The 21,262-nt window shown below is 40.5% G+C and overlaps 1 protein-coding gene across 1 annotated transcript in view; it reads left to right on the top strand.

Annotated features, from left to right (window-relative positions):
- The window catches only part of SYNE1 (spectrin repeat containing nuclear envelope protein 1), a 472,480-nt gene that overhangs the window by 252,460 nt on the left and 198,758 nt on the right, over nucleotides 1-21,262 (top strand). Inside the window, 13 exon segments of the mRNA XM_047733936.1 lie at nucleotides 446-610; nucleotides 2,061-2,233; nucleotides 3,616-3,769; nucleotides 6,410-6,553; nucleotides 7,343-7,507; nucleotides 10,931-11,248; nucleotides 12,683-12,838; nucleotides 12,978-13,148; nucleotides 13,759-14,085; nucleotides 15,727-15,879; nucleotides 16,192-16,359; nucleotides 18,303-18,479; nucleotides 20,638-20,784. Coding sequence (XP_047589892.1) covers nucleotides 446-610; nucleotides 2,061-2,233; nucleotides 3,616-3,769; nucleotides 6,410-6,553; nucleotides 7,343-7,507; nucleotides 10,931-11,248; nucleotides 12,683-12,838; nucleotides 12,978-13,148; nucleotides 13,759-14,085; nucleotides 15,727-15,879; nucleotides 16,192-16,359; nucleotides 18,303-18,479; nucleotides 20,638-20,784 — 2,418 coding nt within the window.

Raw genomic sequence — 21,262 nt, 5'->3', positions numbered from 1 at the left:
TCTGGTCCCAATTTTTTAAATTTAGAGCTATTAAGAAATCTCTGATAGTTTTAGAACTGGCTACAAGGTAGGTCATACGGATACAGGGTATCAGTTGAGCCAAATGTGGTATGGGAAAGGTAGAAACTACTCTGATTCTCTTCCAAATGAGGCATTAGGAAGAAATTTTGCTGATTCCAAAAAAATATCACAGTTGCCATAAAAAAGAGCAGTGGTTAAAGTGGGGGGCAGTGAATTATCGTTGTAATTGTTCTGCTTTTGATGCAGTTATTCCAAAGATACTTTCCACATCTCCGATCAATGCAGACGTGCATCGTATTTGTGCAGTTCAGGAACCTACGCCTGATGGCTGTTATTTGAAACCAGTGGTTAGCTTTGCGACTGGGGCATCTGTAGGCAGTAGAGTGGTCATGCACAGCTGGAAAACGATTTCTGTCTTTTCCAGGAGAAAGTGTCAAGATTGGATAGAATTGTTGCAGAACACAGTCAGTTCTCCCTCGGGATTAAAGAGCTACAAGACTGGCTGACGGATGCCGTTCACATGCTGGACTCCTACTGTCACCCAACATCCGACAAGAGTGTGCTGGACAGCAGGATGCTTAAGCTGGAGGTGTGCACTTTACAGAGAAATGTCTCTAATTTCCAGAAGTTGTTTTTCTCACAATGTCTCAAAGCTCTGTCTATCTCATGTGATTAAGTCATGCTCTTTCCGCAACAACTCTGAGATGGCTCTGGGGGTGGACCCTGTTTGCAGAGCATCCCTGAGTCATCTGACCCCAGACATCCACTCATAAATGCTTTACAGAAGTTAAACTGCAACCCAGGGTCATTACTTGTTTGATATAGTTAAGAGGTGAGTTTCAAATTATATCATAGATAACATTTATTCTTGGAAAATATTTTGATGAAATATTTTTAGAGCAAGATATTTTCCATCTTGGTCAAACTCACTGGTCTGCCTGTATCCTTTGGTCAATTCTTCTCTTATCCCAGCATATTAGTTCTCTTCCACATTTGTGATAAAATTCTGCAGTCATTCGCCTGACAGTCGTATGCTGGGCGTCTTGTAGGAGATTAGCCCTCTGTCTTGATTTCAAGGATTCAAAAATGAGTGAAATGTGGTTGTTGTGCTTGAGGATTTCATGGTCTGGGGCTGGAGGCTGACCCGGAGATGACAATAATAGCAGAGAGGGGAGTGCTCACAGTGCTGCAGATAAACGGGAGGAAGAGTGGGATGTGTGGGAGGGGCTTGGTGGGGATTCCGCAGAGCTTTCTCAGAAAGCCTCATACCCAAACTGAGATTTGAGAATGGTACCAGCAGAAGCAAAAGCCAAAGAAAACAAAACAGCATGGCGTGGGAGCAACTGCTAGCAGTTACTTCTTGCCGCAGCACAAAGTGATGGTAGTGCGGGGCTGACAGTGACTCTAGATGCAGATTAGGGACGGGGATGAACTTTGCTTTTTAAGCGGTAATACCAGCTTTATAACTTTGAATTCAAACTTCTTCTGTAGAAAAACAAGAGTGCCTGGGAAGACCTTGAAATGTCTAGATTAATATACAATGTCAATTGACCTATTTCTTTAGGCTTGTTGTGCTAGAGACCTTAATATAAAGCTCTTCATCCTGTGACCTTTGAAAATCCGTGAATTCTGTTGTAGTCGATTTTTCTCTTATCAAAAACCAGTAGCTATGGTGAGCACTGGGTGTTGTATGCAACCGACGAACCACTAAACTCTACCCCTGAAACTAAAAAAAAAAAAAAAAGATTGTTGAGCAGACAAAAAAAGAAAACTCATGGATTAAAATTTCAGTGGAAAGAAGGGATTATACAGAGAAAAATTGAGATCTGAAAAGCCCAGTCCACTCTGAGACCGGCGGGTGACTGGGGATTGGTTACTGACACCAGCAAATGACTCTCCCAGCTGCCACCCAGGGAGCCCGAGAGATTCATGGCTCAATGCAATCGTATGTCATTCTACTATCTTCAGGAGCTGGGAAAGTTAAAGCCAGATGCACTAAACATGCAAATGACAAAGGACTTCCGTATTGGCTCTTACAGGCTCTATTATCAGTGAAACAGGAAAAAGAGATCCAGATGAAAATGATAGTGACCAGAGGGGAGTCTGTCCTGCAGAATACCTCTCTGGAAGGCATTCCCGCTCTCCAGCAGCAGCTGCAGAGTGTGAAGGATATGTGGGCTTCCCTTTCGTCCGCAGCAATTCGCTGTAAGAGGTAAGTGAAAATAAAGCATGCTCCTGCCAAGCCATTACCAAAAGATCAATATGATAGCACGGTAGAAGACTGCTCCTGGAGTTTTCTTCCCTTCTTTCTTTTCCTTCCTTCTCTTTCTCCCCTCCTTCCTTTCTCTCTCTCTCTCTTTTTATTAGAACAAAAGAAACTTACAGGTATAATCTTACATTCAGGTTGGCCTGCCATACCATGCCTATGTTTTAATATAACTCCATGTTTCTTTTTGTTAGTGTTCATTTCTTTAAAAGTCACAAGATAAAGGTTTCATCACTTAAAGATACATTATTTAAACCAAGCAGTTTACTTGGGAGGTAACCCCAGGAAAATACCAGTAGGGGCTGGGGGAGAGAGACGAGGAAGGAAGGGCTGTTGATCAAGAGAATGTTCTTGACCAGGTTAGCCAGCGGACAGCTGGAACTGAATCCGGCTGTGCTGTGCTGGGAGCCTGTGAAGAACAGGGTCTCAGAGTACCCCAGCGAGGACTGGGGTACTAGAATGTCTGTAAACAAGCTCCCCCGAGTGTCTGGAGGGCAGTGGAGAGCTGCTCCCAGGGAGGGCCGCCATCCCTGGCACTTCTCACCTATGTTGCCCTCAAGCTCGGCAGGCACCAGGGAGCAGAGAATGCCCTCGGGCCAGGGGGGCACGGGGCTGGCAGTGGGCAGTGTGCTGCGGGGGTGTGCTTGGAGCGGGAATGTGGGTGGAGCGTCTGCCACCAAACAGCCCAAACTCTGGCAGTGAAATTAGGCATATGTGATTAATGGGGTTGGAAACCTAACGTCCATGTTGAGAGAAGGAGGGTGTGATTTATCTGGAAGAGAAGTAATCAGATTAGACCAGTTCCGAAAACGTTACCCTATTTTTCCATTGTGATTTTCTGAGTTTTAAATCTCATGCAAGGTAGTTATGTACTTGTTCTTGCTTGGTTCTTCCGTCTTTTATTTATTCCTTTTTGCTCTCCTTTGGATGTCCTGCTCAACTTGATGGAGTCAAGTGTTGATTCGCTTCCTCTGTAGGGTCTTGGCTCCAGAAAAGCCTCAGACAGTGGGTCTCTCCCAGTTTTGCCTTCACGCCTCTCCCAGGGTCTCGGGTGACCTGCTTATGGCTTCTGAGTTTTATGTCCAGTCCCACTATTCCCCCTGCCAGTCTCGGCTTCACTGTCCTTTGCTTCTGGGGGTCATGTTTGCCCGGGACCCAGACTCAGATTCGATAAGCGCTGGCCATTACGCCCCTCCCAGCCGGCCCCCGTCCTCATCTGCGGGCTCGCTGCTGGCGCCGTGGACAGAGCAGGTGCATGATAGAGATTAGACAGACTGGACTTTTATGGCTTCTCAATGTAGATTATTGCCCTTTTGCATGCCTTTCAGTCAACTCGAAGGAGCTCTTTCTAAGTGGACAAGTTATCAGGATGACGTTCGGCAGTTTTCCAGCTGGATGGACAGTGTGGAAGCCGGCCTCAATGAATCTGAAAGGCAGTACGCGGAGCTGCACGAGAAAACCACCGCTCTGGGGAAAGCCAAGGTGGGAGCTGGGTTTCAGATGCCCTTTGTCCTCTGGCAGGCTTCTTCAGAATGCCCGGGTTACATAAAAGTGGGACTACCTGGATGCTAGGGCTGTACACGTCGGTAAACTGTATTTGGGGCTTTTACTGTAATTTCTAATGGCTTCTTAAACCTGACTTATGTTTGTGACTATTTTATTAGTGAGCAAAAATTTTCTCTTCCAGGAAAACTGCATAGATGTTCTGTGATATGTTTAAAATTTGTCAACTTGTATTATCTTTCAATATCTTTATGCTGATCATCATTAGGAAGTAAAAATGCTTTTGTTTTTATGACATCTTTTGTACTTTTGTACATTTTCTTAATGCTTATGTTAGTATAGTGCTACATATATTTTTTAAATAGATGATAGGTAGGTAGATAGAAAGATGATAGATAGATAGATAGATGGATATTGGGGATATGTTACTGAGTTCTTTTATTCATAGTGGTGATCAAACAAAAAATTCTGGAGACCTTTGATTTATGTCCTTACTCCTGTGCATATTTTTTGGAGGACCTGTTCTACCTCCGCCTCATCACACCCTAAGCAGTGCGTACTACTTCTACCCCTTCAAATTCTGATATTCTCATTCTGAGTTCATCTGTGTCATCCCGTGCTGAATATCCTAAATTAGAAACTTCATTATCTGCAGCTCCTTCTCTCTCTTCCCCACTTCAAATGAGGTATTAGGTCCAGCTGATTTCATCTCAGAAATGTCTCCTGACGATAATCCATCCTTCTTTTCCTGATTTGCAGCAGACTCCGAACAGCTCGTTTGTCTCTTGTCTCCATCTACTGTTATCTTCATATAAAGGTGAATGCCTCACTCTCCTGCCTCAGGGATTGTCTATGGTATCCAAACAGTCTTCCCCATCTAGTTTGTAAGAATTTTAACCATCTCCTTTGCCACCTTCATTTCCTTCACTCTCCTGCCCTCCTTCCACCCATGGCTTCAGCCTTACTGTGTTTCCTGAAAATGCCACTTGCGATGGAACAAAGAGTCCGTGCCTCTGCGGTAATGATCTAGCTCTGCTTCTGCAGCCGGCAACCTTGCACTCACCTTTCTGAACGGACAGAAGTCTTTGCTACGATACCACCACCCTAAGCTAACTTAGTTCTTCTGTTCTCTGTTCTCCATATCTCTTTATCCATTATATTGAATATATGCTTACATCTCTCTCTCCCCTAGCAGATAAAGGTGCTTAATTTTTTTTTTTTGGACCCTACCATTTGGCTCTCTGACACAGAGAAAATGCTGAATAAAAGTTACTTGAATGACTAAATTGCCGTATGGGACCTATGCCAAGTCTCTTAACGTTTTAGGGTTTCATTTATGCATCTGAAAATTAATTTAATCATAGTTATCTACCTTGTAATTGTATTGTGGTAATGATTTATTGCCTAATTAATTAAATTATTCATCTATTCAATAAATACTGATTGACGGCTTGCTGTGTGCGGGCATCATGCTCAATTCTAGGTAAATAAAACAGAGGGCTGTGTTCTGGTGGGGAATTAAACATTCTTCCGAGTGCATGAACAGATCAATAATTATAACTGGGGATAGGTGCTCTGAAGAAAGAAAGCTGTGAAAGGGGAATGTGCACAGAGCTAATGCAGAGCTATGCAGAGCTCATGCAGATTGCCTGGGGTCGAGGAAGGGACAGAAAAGTCTCTCTGAAACAGCAGAGTTTAGACCATGCCCAAAGGAATGTCATGCAGAGAAATTAGTCTGGGGAGGTGGTGGGAAAAGAGCAGTCCAGATGCAGTAATCAGCGTGTCCTCAGGCCCTGAGGAGGGAGAGAGTCTGGCTCAAGAAGGGAACTAAAAGAAGGGCCACATGTTGCTGGAACAGAGAATAAAGAGGTGCGTTGGCTGAGCGGCAGGACCCTGGCCACGCGTCGCCACGTGGGCTAGCCGGAGGAGCTCCCCTCGCTCCTGACAGCACTGGGAAGACGGTGCTTTGAGCTGAGGAGTGACAGGATTCTGTTAACAATTTTACAGTGTTTTATCACTCAGGCTGCTGTGTGCAGTAGGGAAAAGGAACAGAGTGAGAATGGGTAGCAGGGAATCTGACCAGCAGTATATTGCAGAAGTCCAGTAAGAGACAGCAGCAGCGTGGGCTAGAGAGTGTACAGGACGCATGAGGACAAGTGTCAGGACACAGTGAAGAAGTAGAACTAACACGGTTTCATTGTGGCTGGAATGACAGAGAGCAGGGAGAAAGGGCGACTTCCAGTGTTCTAAGATGGCCATCGGGGTGGCATGTCGTGGCATTTACTGCTTGATAAAAAAGACTGGAGGAGAAGGTGGGCCTGGGGAGGTATGGGAGTGGAAAGGAGCCCATTTTTGGACCAATTAAGTCTCCAAACTTTGATTCTGAAGTTATTTGGAATCAGTATCTCAGACAAAGTTCTGAGCCAGATACCAAATACATGTGCGTGCGCGCACACACACGCTCTCTCTCACACTTATATATATGTATAGACGGATGGGTCTGTTGATCTACTTGTCTATAGGTAGATAACCTAAGATCACTTGTCAGCTAAACAGCTAAAATCTCTTAATTTTAGCAGTATTACTGATACGATGGTGTTTCTTTTAAATGTTCTCTAGTTACTAAGTGAAGAAGTGCTGAGTTACAGCAGCTTGCTGGAGACCATTGAACTCAAAGGGGCTGGCATGACTGAACACTATGTCACCCAGTTAGAATTCCAGGACCTTCAGGAGCGATACAGAGCAATCAAAGAAAGAGCCAAGGTATGGCTGAACAGGTTCGCCGCAGACTCACTGAAATAGGAGGGGTTAGACCCATGCTTATTTAAAGACTAATTTATTTTCAGGAATGATGATTTGTGAAAGCACAGAAGAACAAATGAATTTTAATACTTTCAACGGCAGCAAACCCAAACAAAAACCTTCAAATACTGTTATAACATACATGAGAGTTACTAAAGGAAAATAATTCTCAATAAAAATTCCCGGAAATTACCCAATTTAAGAAAAAAATCGGACAGCTTCATAATGAAGACTCATAAATATTTTTAAATGTCTGTCGATGAGAGTTTTATAAAGCAATAAATAATCACAGATAACATAATTCTTATTTAGGCCTCACAATGAAACTGAAAATAACTTTCAAGCACATCCCGTTTTATTAGACAAGTACATGGAAGATTAAATCCACAGAGAGTCCCAATCCTCACTTACAGCACATTATGAGAATTTCAGTTTCCTTCATTAGTAAAACTGTGTTATTATAACACATAAAGTTAATTCATTTTTTGGCATATCCAGGTTACATTTCATAAGGAATTCCAAGATCAGGTAATTATCTTGAAAAAATAATCTTCAAGGCCCCTTTTCATCTTGCTAATTTGTTTTTATATTTTTTTATGTAAGCCTTGACACTTTATTCTTCTAGGAAATCATACTTCAGTGATTTGATAATCATGTTTTCTTAAAATCCCAACATTACATTCTTATAGTACATCACCACTGCATGTAGTAATGTTTTCCTATCTTAATCATCTTAAATGCTGATAATAGGAAGCAGTAACCAGGTCTGAAAAGCTAGTTCGCCTGCACCAAGAGTACCAGAGAGACCTAAAAGCATTTGAAGTTTGGCTGGGGCAAGAACAAGACAAGCTTGACCAACATTCCGTCCTTGAAGGCGATGCTGACAGTCACGAGACAACATTGCGGGATCTTCAGGTAAAGTCTACTTCATCTTTTTTTTTTTTTTTTAAAGATTTTATTTATTTATTTGACAGAGAGAGATCACAAGTAGGCAGAGAGGCAGGCAGAGAGAGAGAGAGGAAAGCAGGCTCCCTGCTGAGCAGAGAACCCGACGCGGGGCTCGATCCCAGGACCCTGAGATCATGACCTGAGCCGAAGGCAGTGGCTTAACCCCTGAGCCACCCAGGCGCCCCAAGTCTACTTCATCTTAAAGAAATTTTCATTCTGAACATGCAGTTATTATTTTAATCAATGGGAAGTTAATATAACCTTGAATTGTATAAAGAGCTGAGAGTTATCAAGGGAGATCCTGATTCACAGCATTCTGGGATCTCTGTAGTATACTCGTGGAGATCTTTGGTGGGCAATTTAGACGGAGCAGGACTGGGACTTGAGGAATTTGTTCGGCTGTGAAGGCAGCCTCTGACAGCAATGGCTAATGGTCTAATTTATGGTCTTGACTGGCCCGCCTGCCTGTGACTCCCTAAAGGATGAATTGGCAGTGGAACTTAGCAGCAGGAGGCAACCGAACACGACATTCCTGAAAGTGAAACTGATGACACCATCTAGTTTAACCAAAAGCTCCCACACTGCTGAAGAAGGAATTAGAAGAGCTAAAAAAAAGTGCCAGCATGCGGGGCAAGATGGCAGACCTAGTGGGTAAAGTGGTCCTAACCCTTTCACGTATTTACCCATTCTGCATTTCTCGAAGACCTAATGTTGTGCAGAGACTGCACATAATGATGATTAAAATATATACCTGACTTCAAGGAACTTACCATTTAGTGAGGAATGCAGACCTGGAGGCAGATCATTATGTATAATGTGATAAGGAATAGACTGGTTCAAGGGATCTTATGGGAACATCCGAGAGAGCCCCCCACCTTACCTAGAGAGATAGGGAGGGGTTCGGAGGTGTCCTTAGAAGACACCACCAGGCACACACAGTAGAGAACAGAGAAAGGCCAATGAGACAACTGTGGCACCAGCTGTGCATTGGAATTTACTGACAAGAGTATCAGCCCTGATGAGAATTGGTTCAGGATTGAGCAGGATGTACCTATAGCTTGCACAAAGCAGAAACAAGGACTGGGATGGTTACAACCAGCATATAGAATTTCTGGCTATTTGAGAAATGTGGCTTTTGGGGAATGTATAATGGCAGGAGCACAAGTTTGGGATTAGGAAGTTTGGACTCGAATCCTTGGTGGGAGCGGACACTGGATGACTTTGGGCAAGAGGGAACCTCTCTCACACAGTGTCCTCCACAGAGTTGTCATGAGGAAGGATTAAATGAGATGGGAGAAAGATGCTCCATTCATGAAATATATATGAAGTGGAAGTTAAAAGCGTCCTAATTTCATTAGCTTATGTAAGGATCTAACCCATCCTGTTTCAAAATAATAGGTACCCCAGTCGTCCATGTGTGGTTGTTGTAATTTATTTTACTAGATTTGGCTTTGTTTTTGCTAAATAACCCGTCTCAGCACTTCACTTCAAAATCTTGGCAAGCAGATACCAAGCTCTCTCGCCTTCTGGGTGGGAGCCGAGCCAATAAGTTACTCGTCACCAGGAGATGTTTCTCTTGTTCTGGTCAGAAGAAAGTATTTCCCTTCAGTCAGTAGTAGTGTGGCCCAAACTGATACCCACCTCTCATTTCGCCGTGCATTAGTTCTTACATTGTCTTATTTTGAGACACCACAGATCTTAAAAAGGAGGGAAGATGCTAGTGGTGGGAAAAGGTGGTGGGGAATCGTGATGTTCTACCCACCCAGCAGAACTTCTTCAGCCTCCTACAGCTCGCCTCGTGGGGATCGGCCAGCTCTGTGGAGCACATTCCCAAGTTATTTTGTGTAAACTGAAGGCCTAATCTGGCTCATAGAACATATACATTATAAAAATATTGAGCCATATTTTTCCTTCAGACCAAATACTTGAAGCATGGGATATATAAGAATTTACCTAATACAGTGATGATTTGTGTAATAGAGAAAACCTATAAAATAAAGAAAGAATGATATATTGGGAAGATTAATAAATTAGGGTGAGGGCCAGTAAGCCACAGCCAATGGCCACATGCTTACATTTTCAATAAAGTTTTATTGAGTCACAGCCATACCCATTCACTTATATATCATCTCTGGGTACTTTTGTGCTGAAATGGCAGAGTTCTAAATAGTTGCAGCAGAGAGTGTGTGACCTTCAACACCCAAAAAGTTTCCTATTATGTTTGTATTACAAAAAAGTTTGCCAATCCTGAATTAAGAGAAAATACTGTATAAACTTAACTTTAAAATAACTAAGAATATTGGAACAAAATTTCTGTTTGTGGACATTTTGGTTCATATTTTACCCCATATCTTGTTCTTTTTCCATTTTATAAAACATTCACATTACAACATTCTAGGAGTGGCTTCACAGCTAAGGAAAAACATATCCATTAGTTTGAACCATAAGAGATCGCTATTTTTGTAGATTAAAGAAATTGTCAGATATCCGCAATTTCAAATGGCACGAACTGATATTGAAGATTTTTAAAATGATACCATATGCTAATACTTTTAACATTTTTGGTGAGACTTGACTTGGTTCCTTTCAACTTTAGATGATCAGATGGAGTAACACTATGGATTCTTTAAATAGTAGAAAAACAAGTATATACCATAGTTTTGCCAGCATCCCTGAGGATGGAACAGTTTTCCTTCCTATAAAAACTAGTTTATGTTCTTCAAGACTTGATTCATACCACATCAGCAGGGTAAATCTTTGGGGCTTATGCATTGATGGAAGAAAAGGTACTTGTACCTGGAAGCCCCTCGTGGGCAGGTGTGATGATCCGCCTCCCAGGTTTGGATGCCATGTACTCTCCAGGACCAACTTTTCTTGACCATCACATTCACTAGAACAGCTTTGACAAAGGATCCCTCTTAGCAAAAACAAGGGCCCATGGTTCCTTTTTCAGGTACAAGCATAGCACTGATGCCATTCAGTGTCAAAACAAGAAGCCTGGGACTGAGTAGTTTATGAGCCATAACAAGCCTAGGTTATTCTTTTAAATAAAACCCCTTTAATCACAGGTGTTTTTGTCTGTAAGCTGAAAGTCAGATTTCAGAAACTGTTTCTAATACGGGGTGTGTGTGTGTGTGTTTACCTTTGTGTATGTGTGCATTATGATTATTTTACTGGAAATATTTCTGAGTCTTTCCTCTTACTTGGGAAACGATGTTCAGTGTTTGATACCTGTTTTGTTTTTTTTTTTTGTATAAGACAGAATAAAATAATTCTTGTCTAAGGTGGAGCTCAGGCTGGCACAGGTGACTTGGGTGAGACATGATAACTCGTGCAGGTGTGAACTACGAATGCGGTGTGACAGCCGTACCTTTCCCCTTTCCCTTGCAGGAGCTGCAGGTGTGTTGTGCAGAGGGGCAGGCCCTGTTGAATTCGGCGCTGCACGCCAGAGAGGAGGTGATACCGTCGGGCATTCCCCAGACCGAGGACCGGGCTTTAGAGTCTCTCCGGCAGGACTGGCAGGCCTACCAGCAGAGACTGTCGGAGACCCGGACTCAGTTCAATAATGTAGTCAACAAATTGAGGCTCATGGAACAAAAGTATCAGCAAGTAGATAAGGGGCTCAAAGTGCTGGAGAGCAAAATAAGTGTCAGGACAGGACGTCAGTCCAGCCGGGCGGCCAAGGAGATGCAGTTACATCAGATGAAGGTACAACTCCCGCAAATTCTCCATCTTTGTTAAAGCAACAGTGACCTTGCAGTTTGTTTCATTGAAATATTTAGTAACTTTTTGTCTAAGATTTACATTTTGCAAAATCTCTTTCTGCTTCTAACAAAGAATTACTGTATAGAACGTTCTTTGACAGCAAGTACTAAATAGAATCTTAAATTAGTCTTTAATAAGATGTAATTTAATGAAGTACTTTGTATTTTTTGTATTTTGCATTTCCCATACCCTATTACCTTGTTTTGTAAAGATGCATGAATGCTAGTATTGAAATCATTTAAGTTTATTGTTCTGATATGAAATGGATCTAATGTAGTACATTGAAATAATACTTGATAATTAGTTTTTTACTAACTTTTATGCAAATTCAGTAGGCATGATAAAAATAATGCTTAGGCCTTTACAATTTTTTTTTAAAGATTTTATTTATTTGAGAGAGAAAACGTATACATGAGCAGGGGGAGGGGCAGAGGGAGAGGGAAAAGGAGACTCCGCACTACGGCGCAGGGAGCCTGATGCAGGGCTCAGTCCCAGAACTCTGGGATCATGACCTGAGGTGAAGGAAGACACTTAACCAACTGAGCCACCCAGGTGCCCCAGGCTTTTGGAATTTCTTATCCATATTCATCTACTTTAAGATTTATCTAACAGAAAATACAACAATGTATGCCACTCTTTTTTTTTTTTATCATTTTTTAAATTTATTTTCAGCATAACAGTGTTCGTTGTTTTTGTACCACACACAGTGCTCCTATGCCACTCTTTTTTTTTCAAGTTTTAAACCAGTGTAATATATATAGAAAAATATTCAAACTCATAAACAATACTTTTTATCATGTTATTATAATACAATTTTTCATAAAGGTTATACAAGACACATTTTCAAAATTATATCTCAAATATATTCTAAACATACACTGACATCATTTCCTATTAGGGTGATTTTATATATTTTTTATTTTTTTTCTAAATTTTATTTATTTATTTGACAAAGATCACAAGTAGGCAGAGAGGCAGGCAGAGAGAGAGGGGGAAGCAGACTCCCCGCTGAGCAGAGATCTGGGATCATGACCTGAGCTGAAGGCAGAGGCTTAACCCACTGAGCCACCCAGGAGCCACTGATTTTATATATTTTTACACTTTTTTCTTGTAATAAGTTCAGTATATACAGAATAGTGCCCAAATAAGAAGTGTACAGTTTTTATCATAGTGCTATAATTTTTCATGAAGGTTATATATGGTATGTTTTCCAGAATTGTATCTCAGAATAAATAAATTCTGAACCTACAGTAAAAATCATTTCCTATTAAGAAGATATATATATATATCTATATGTATAGATATATATATATATCTTTGCCCAACACAGTTAGGCCTAAGATTGATCCTGTTCCTGTCACGTTTCTGTCATTTCAGAAGTGCCATGAAGAAGTCACCGCATACAAAGACGAAGTTGAGGAAGTGGGAGCCAGAGCTCAGGAGATGCTGGATGAGAGCCACGGGAGCAGCCGAGTGGGCTGCCAGGCCACCCAGCTGACTTCCAGATACCAGGCCCTTCTTCTTCAAGTGCTGGTGAGTGGGCTACAGGCCAGCAAATTTCACCAGCGAATGTTCTCCCTCGCATTAACTTCTGGTGAAGACACACATTTATCAAGAAACGCACTGCTATAGGTCTGTAATTTACTGTCTGATTCTTTTTTTCCTTTTAAAGGAACAAATAAAATTCTTGGAGGAAGAGATTCAGAGTTTGGAGGAATCAGAATTATCCCTTAGTTCCTATTCTGAGTGGTACAGCTCTACTCATAAAAACTTCAAGAATGTAGCCACCAAAATTGACAGGGTAGATAAAGCGATGATGGGGAAAAAAATGAAGATGTTGGAGGTAGGTGTGCAAACATGGGACTTGTCTCTCAGCCTTTTTTCCACACTGCTGTTCCATTCCTTCATGCAGGCGTTGTGGGCATGAATGTTTATCCCTGCCCCCGGATGAGTGATGGTCTGTGGCTCATGCTTCACTCCAAATACTAAGTCATAATCTCTGTAAGGCTAAAAGCTGGCTTTCAGTTACTTATGATGTGATGTCATCTGAATAACTTAGACTTGGTTGCTTATGTCTGAATTCCAGTCTGACACTTAAATATTAGGAGAAAAAAAATTATCTCTGATTCCTGGCACCACGTATTAACAAAAGAGTTTTTACTCAGATCTTTAGGAATACTAAATGAGAATTTAGTCATGAGATGAGATGAGAATGAGTATGAGATGAAAAGAACATCATGTTCTCTGATTTGGAAATGACATATTGATGAAGACTTGTTCAAACCTATCTTAAATAAAGAAAAGAAGATTCTGCTTCCTGGCAGATAACCTCTTCATAAAACTCCAAGAACATGTCTTAAGGGGAAACTCGAGAATGGGGACTTGAAAGCCTTTTTTTAAAAAGGAGAGAAATGCTAACTCCCCTTTTGCTTCCTGCTCACTCTCTTCCTCAGGGTTTGCTAAAAGACATGGAGAAAGGCCATGGTTTGCTGAAGTCAGCCCGAGAGAAAGGAGAGAGGGCTCTCAAATACTTGGAGGACGGCGAGGCAGAGACATTAAGGAAAGAGATCCAGGAGCACATGGAGCAGTTGAAGGAACTGACCAGTGCTGTCCGGAAAGAGCACCTGACTCTGGAGAAAGGCCTTCTCTTGGGAAAGGAGTTCTCAGATAAATACAAAGCACTAACTCAGTGGATATCAGAATATCAAGAGATCCTACACGCTCCCGAAGAACCCAAAATGGAATTATATGAGAAAAAAGCTCAGTTATCAAAATATAAGGTAGTGTGCTGTTACTCGTTGACGCATGGGTGGGAAGTTCCCGCACAAAGGCAGCACTCGGGAGGAACGTGACTTCTGGTGGGTGTCTACCCGGAGTGGGTGTTAGAAAATATCCTTAACTTGTCCATCCTACTGGTGTGTGTGATGTAGATTTATTTGTCTAGGTATGCTACGTCAGACTTAGTTTTCCATTCGGGAATCATATTTGCCTGATATTCAAAGATTGTATCAATAAATGGAGATCTGTTCTACACTCTGACTCAGGCACAGGGCTGCTGCAGATACGTCTTCCCAGCATCAGGATCTCACTCCTGTCCATTCTTTGCCTTTCACGTAGAGTCTTTCCTTCATCTTTTGGTACCAATGCCTATAAGCTGACCTATGGTGAATTGAAAATGAGATACTATATTTTTAAGAAAAGAAACTCTAATTAACCAGCTGTAGCTAAACATCTTAGAAATTAATTTTGGGGGCGCCTGGGTGGCTCAGTGGGTTACGGCCTCTGCCTTCGGCTCAGGTCATGATCTCAGGGTCGTGGGATCGAGCCCCGCATTGGGCTCTCTGCTCAGCAGGGAGCCTGCTTTCCCCTCTCTCTGTGCCTGCCTCCCTGCCTACCTGTGATCTCTGTCTGTCAAATAGATAACAAAATCTTTAAAAAAATAAATTTTTGAAAGAATAAATGGTGACATGATTGTAGATATATATGTGTGTAGAGAGAGAGATTTTACCTGCTCAAATCTTTGAAAGAATTTGTGGAATTATTAGCAATATTTTTTTAAGACTTTATTTATTTATTTGACAGAGAAAGAGAGAGATCACAAGTAGGCAGAGAGACAGGCAGAGAGAGGTGGGGAAGCAGGCTCCCTGCTAAGCAGGGAGCCCGATGCGGGTCTCGATCCCAGGACCCTGAGATCATGACCTGAGCCGAAGGCAGAGCCTTAACCCACTGAGCCATCCAGGTGCCCCTAGCAATATTTTTTAAGAATTAAAGTGTGATGGTTTACCTTGGAGCTTTTCATGTTGGAAGCTTTTCCCTCCTCTAGCCAATATGTCTATTCCTATCCCTCATTGTTTTGGGGTTTTTTGCTTATTTGTTTGTTTGTTTTCACCAAGGGTAGCAGTATATACGTCTTTGATGGTGCCACATAAGATCACAACTACTTTGCCCGCTTTCCCCACCGACTGAGTTTTTGTTATATTTAAATAGCACTTTTAACCTATCACAGCGATGTTGCAGCTGGAACCTGTCTCTCTAACTTCACATCCGTTTCAAGCTGCTATTAACTTCATGAACTCGGCATCAAACGACATCACCTCACTCCCTTTTGTGTTGAGTTTTCTTTCCCGGGTGGAAGAAATGAGGTGGAAGCCAGAAACATGAGCTAGGTTAAATTTAGCCAAAGGTTATTCTTTCCCGTGCATCCCTCTCCACACGAGAAGGGGGCTGTTCGATGCGTTGCTCTTACTCTGTATTTTAAAACTTTAGTAGCCATAAAAATTAGTCTCTAATACCTATTTATAAAATATACATCGGAGCTGAGGTAGGTCGTCTCGCACGTGGCACGGACATAGGCATATATTCACCTCGATCGCGCAGATGAATGAACTGGCTCTTTTTTTTTTTCCTCTTCGTACTTCAAGTCACTTCAGCAAGTGGTGCTGTCCCATGAGCCCTCCGTCAGATCAGTGAGAGAGAAGGGGGAGGCTCTCCTGGAGCTCGTGCAGGACGTCACTTTAAAGGATGAAATAGATAAGCTTCAAGGTGATTACAAGGACCTCTGTGGTGCAGGGAAGGTAAGGAGAGAACAGATATTCAGTAAAAATGTGCTTTTTTTTTTTTTTTTTTGTCAGAAAGGGGTCTTGCCTTTTTTTTTTTTTTTTTTAATCAGAAAATTAAGGGCTGGTATGAGTCAGTCTTTTTCCTTTTATTCAGATCATCATTTTAAATGGCATGATGATTCCTTATGTTTTTCCTGTTCCTAGTAATTTTTTGAAATACATGGCTGTACCTACCCTATGAGTTGCATGGAGTTTTTAAAAATATAAAACAGTTCTGAGTAGATTTTTGGCTTGAAATTCATCTGTAATGGGTACCTGGCTTCACAGGAGCACGTCTGCAGCCTCGAGGCGAAAGTCAGAGACCACGAAGATTATAACAGTGAGCTCCAAGAAGTAGAGAAGTGGCTGCTGCAGATGTCGGGCAGACTGGTGGCGCCTGACCTCATGGAGACGAGCAGTCTTGAGACAATTACCCAGCAACTGGCCCACCACAAGGTACGCCTCCTCTCTAAAGAGCTGAAGAATGCAGTGTGGTTTTAGTAGCTATGCCCGTGTGTGTGTGTGTGTGTGTGTGTGTGTGTGTGTGTGTGTGTGTGTGTGAGAGAGAGAGAGAGAGAGAGAGAGAGGGAGCCCATCTCTCATTCACAATGACTGTACTTAAAGAATCAGGTCACAGTCTCAAGAACATCTGATAACTGAGAATTGCTGAATTCCACATTTCAGTGAAGGAACAAGAGTTAAATCCTGGCATTCAACTTCTGAACACATTGTGGCATTTTTCCCAGCTAACAGTTTTTTCTTTTCCCCCACAGAATTTAATCTCTATAAAGTAATTTATCAGAGGAAGAGATTATCTGTATTTTAGAAAAGTGTAGCCAAAGATAAGATACAGGGAGAGTAATCGGAAAGGCGGATTCTAGACAGACTCTGTGGTTCCTAGCTAAGGGAACATCACCTCTCTGAGTCTCCTCCTTTTTCTGTTCTGTAAAGAGCAATGATGAGAGCAGCCCCGTCACACAGCTGTTGTGGTGATCACAGGTGATGATGTGCATGAAAGCATTTTGTAAGCCACAAAGTATGATGCTGATATGCAGAGTTCTTTGCTTTGTTAACATATATTTGTAGTAATTATATGTGCCAGATGACAGAGGTCATATGGTGATAATTTTTTGGAGTAGTTTTGGTTACCTTAATGGGAAACTGAATTGTAGTCCTGATGTGGTGACACTCTAGTGTATCTTAGGACAGCCAGGCTTTCTAAGCTTTCTCTAGGCTTCAGGAATCCTTACATGTAGGAGGAAATTTTATTTAGCAAATACGAATAGAAAAGTTAACTATACAGTGTATTCTATTAGGCATTAAGGAAATGCCCTCAGTCCCCTTGTGATGTGGTAGTTCTGTAACAGCTCAAAGACAAATGGTTCTTTTCCATATGGTGGATATATGATAACTGTTATCCCAGCACCATCGCAAAAAGTGACGGACCGTGAGCTGCTGGGGACCACTAGAGTTTCTCTTAAATGTACTGATCTATCAACCCAAGAAATCTTATGTTGGAATGTGCCACTTATATTAGTATTGTATAGCATTAAGAAATTAAAGCTTGATTTAAAAAGTCGATTCCCCACTCTAAGGGGTCTGTGAGAGTGCTCACTAGAGATCGTGTGAGGAGTTAGTGGTATGTACGAGCTGGAGTCAGACAGCCCCGGGTCCAGAGGCTGGGGCTCTGACATTTTCTAGTTGTATGACTTTGAGCATGTTATATAACCTCTCTCTGCTTCCGTTTCCTTATCTGTAAAATGAAGATAATAATATACATTTATCAGGGATGTATATAATTCCCGGACTATACCAGGTGCTTAAAAAATGTTGCATGGTAAATATTATTTTTATTAGTATAAATACTATTCAATGTAAGTTAGGTATGATATAAATTACTAATTAGATATTAGATTAATATATCAGTGAGATATTGTATTATTAGATAAATTAAATATTATTAAATTAGGTTAAATAGTAATTAGATTATTTTAGGTATAAATTATACCAGAATTATAATTTATAGAGCTAAAAAATATATGAACATCCTTTTTGCTGTTAATAATACCATGGAACAGATATCTCTGTAACTATATCTGAGATCAGTCATGAATTCACTCTGGTCTTAATGGTAACTACATTACCCCTATATAAGCTCATCCATTAAACTCAATAATTCTTCCCATTAGAGTATCCCTGAATACATACATTTTTTTGTTTGTTAATATGGTAATCAAGACAAATTACAAAATTCTTTAAACACATCATTAAACAGTGAAAGTACTGATTTTAAACTTTGATAAATTTGTTACTTAAAAAAACTTTGATAAATTTGTTACTTAAAAATTTGTTACTGAAAATGGAATTTTGAAGACTCTGTATTTCTTTCATTTCTGCAGGCAATGATGGAAGACATTGCTGGCTTTGAAGACCGTTTGAACAACCTTAAAATTAAAGGTGACAATTTGATCAGCCAGTGTGCAGACCACCTTCAAGCAAAACTAAAACAAAATGTGCATGGTCATCTGCAGGGCACAAGGGACAGTTACTCAGCTATCTGCAGTACAGCTCAGAGGGTGAGCACCCCTGGAACATTCTGCAACAATGATGAATTAAGGAGGAATTCTGTACAATGTGGAGGTTTTTAAATATACCTTTGATTTTCAGTTTTTCGGTTAGTTTTATTGTTTGTCCAGACAGGAAATAAGAGGATAGGTTTCATAGTTTCCCTGTGGACATGAGAACTATCATACATTTGGTGGATATGATGAAGTGTTGAGTTTCAGATACTCAGTTTTACCTAATCCCTTTATTTCATAGATTGGGTATGAAAATTTTTTAAAATTTTGTTTTGTTTTTATTCGCACACTATTAGTATTTCTAATTTGCCATTTATTCTCCAACACCCAAGTAAGTTTATTCTGTAGTGTTTTTTACAATAATTAGTTTCTGTTTAACTCTGTGCTGCCTAAGTGCTACTCAAATTTAGTATTTTTATGAATTCACATAGCAACTGGATGGAATTAGTACCAAATTTGAGTTATAATGTAATGGGTGTACTTCCACAAAAATGGAATTCCTAATGTTACAGAAATAAGTCTAAGATGAATAAGAATTACACTTCTAACAAAAATTGGGTAAAATATGTGAATCGTTTTTTATTATTTTAGAATTTTTAAGTGGCTCTGTAAAAAGTCCCTGTATTTTTATTGTTGGGCTAACCAGTAAGAAGTAGAGATGTACATGTGACATGGGAAAAATTCTCTGTTCTTCATCATGATTTGAAAAAAAAAAAAAAAAAAAAAAAAGCTGGGTGACGCTAGTTGACTTCCCAGACTTGAAAAATTCACTTTTGAAAAGTTAAGAAAAAAGAGCAGTGGAGAGGGGTGGGGAATGGGGTTACTGGGTGATGGGCATTAAGGAGGGCACATGACATAATGAGCACTGGGTGTTACATAAGACTGATGGGTCACTGACCGCTACCTCTGAAGCCAATAATATGCTATATGTTAATTAATTGAATTTGAATTTTTAAAAAAGGAGAAGGAAGGAGGGACAAAGTAAATCTAACAGATAATTGAAAATGATGACACAGAGGCGAAGAGCTACTTAGTGCTCTCCTCCAACAGAGACGATTTTGAACACTTTGTAGTAAGCATTTTCTGCATATTAAGGATTTTGTAAATTTTTTAAAAAATGAGTCAATGTTCAAAAGACAAACACGTAGCTTAAAAATAAATTTTTAAAAAACAGATGAAATTCTAAGAACATAATCAGAACCTCATAATTAAAGTGAGTAAAAATGATGAAGAGAACAAAACACCTTACTTTATTTTTATTTCTGCTAGAATAAGAATAAATAAGAGACAGTACCAATTATCAGATGAAGATGATGAGTTTCATAGAAGACAGAAGCAGAATCGATTACTGTTTCACTTGTCTTAATAAAAACCCAGGCTAACTTAATTTCCTTCTTTTTTCTTTCTTTCTTCCTCTTTTATAAAATAAAATAGTTTGCTCAGAAAAACATTATAGGTAAATTTCACATTGATTTCAAGGAGACACAAAATAGTTTCACATATGTCTATGGATAAAATGGAAATTGATTGGCTGATTGAGGATTAATTAATTGAATAGACATACTAGAAAATATTTCGATTATTCTGGATCATTGTTATTCTGGAACACAGCTTTAAAATGAAACGAGGGCATTCAACTATCCTTTTCCCTGTGGGATAGTTTAGTTCCAATTTGACCATATTCTTAAAGCAGAAGCATTTCAGTTAGGGAAGTATCAGTTACCTTTTCAGGATATGGTATTTTATCCTTATGTTTAGTTTCTAGGTTTGATAAAAAGTGCAATAATTATACCATGGGGGTTGGGGACTGAAAAACCTCTGATTTATGTCTGATAATTTACTTCAAAGATGTCATTATTCTAACACATTTCTACAGTAACATTAACCCTGCCCATATTCTCTTCCCCTAATCAGGCTATTACATTATAACATGTGGGTTGAGAAATTATACATTGTAGATGGTCACTGAGCTTCGCAACATTTTGGAACTTATGCAAACTCCTTAGATAGGTATATGGTACCGGGGAGTCCTGCGGGGGAAATTCATGTACTCGACCGCGTGTTTCACTGGCATCTGGTGATCTTTATAGAGATCAGCAGAGATTTTTTTTTTTTTTAACACTCTCATAACGACAGCATGATTGTTTTGTCTCAGGTGTACCAGAGTTTGGAACATGAACTTCAGAAGCACGTTAGCCGACAGGACACGGTGCAGCAGTGCCAGGCCTGGCTGTCTGCCATCCAGCCAGATCTACAGCCAAGCCAGCATCCACCTCTTAGCAGGGCAGAAGCCGTGAAGCAGGTAGTAGACTCCTGAAATTTATATTATACTGTAATTCATTCATTCAGTGAAATTGTCTTGAGTACTTATTAGTGCCACATGTGTGCTGGCTCCTGAGGGCATAAAAGTATACATAAGGTTCTTCCTAGCTAGAACATGCACTTGATTAGAGCCAAGCACCTGAGGGCATAAAAGTATACAAAAGTATACATATATATACATATACATACATGTGAGGACAGAAAAGCTGCTTTAATGTCTTTTCGGGGAAGGCAGTGCTTGTCCTGGGAACCCAGTCTGCATCTGAGCTGTGGAATGTTGGTTCCCAGAGAAGAGAACCCTCTGTTTCAAGTACAGCACATTTACTTTTTTTTTTTTTTTTAAAGGAGCCAGATAGTAAATAATTTGAGGCTTTATGGGCCTTGGGGTCTCTGCTTTAGATAATACAGAAACAGATGAGCATGGCTATGTTCCAGTAAGACATCTTATGGACACTGAA

The sequence above is a fragment of the Lutra lutra genome, chromosome 6, assembly GCF_902655055.1.
Source record: "Lutra lutra chromosome 6, mLutLut1.2, whole genome shotgun sequence".
NCBI classification, from domain to species: domain Eukaryota; kingdom Metazoa; phylum Chordata; class Mammalia; order Carnivora; family Mustelidae; genus Lutra; species Lutra lutra.
Note: the sequence above shows the minus strand (reverse complement) of the source record. Positions and strands in the feature narration are given on the sequence as shown.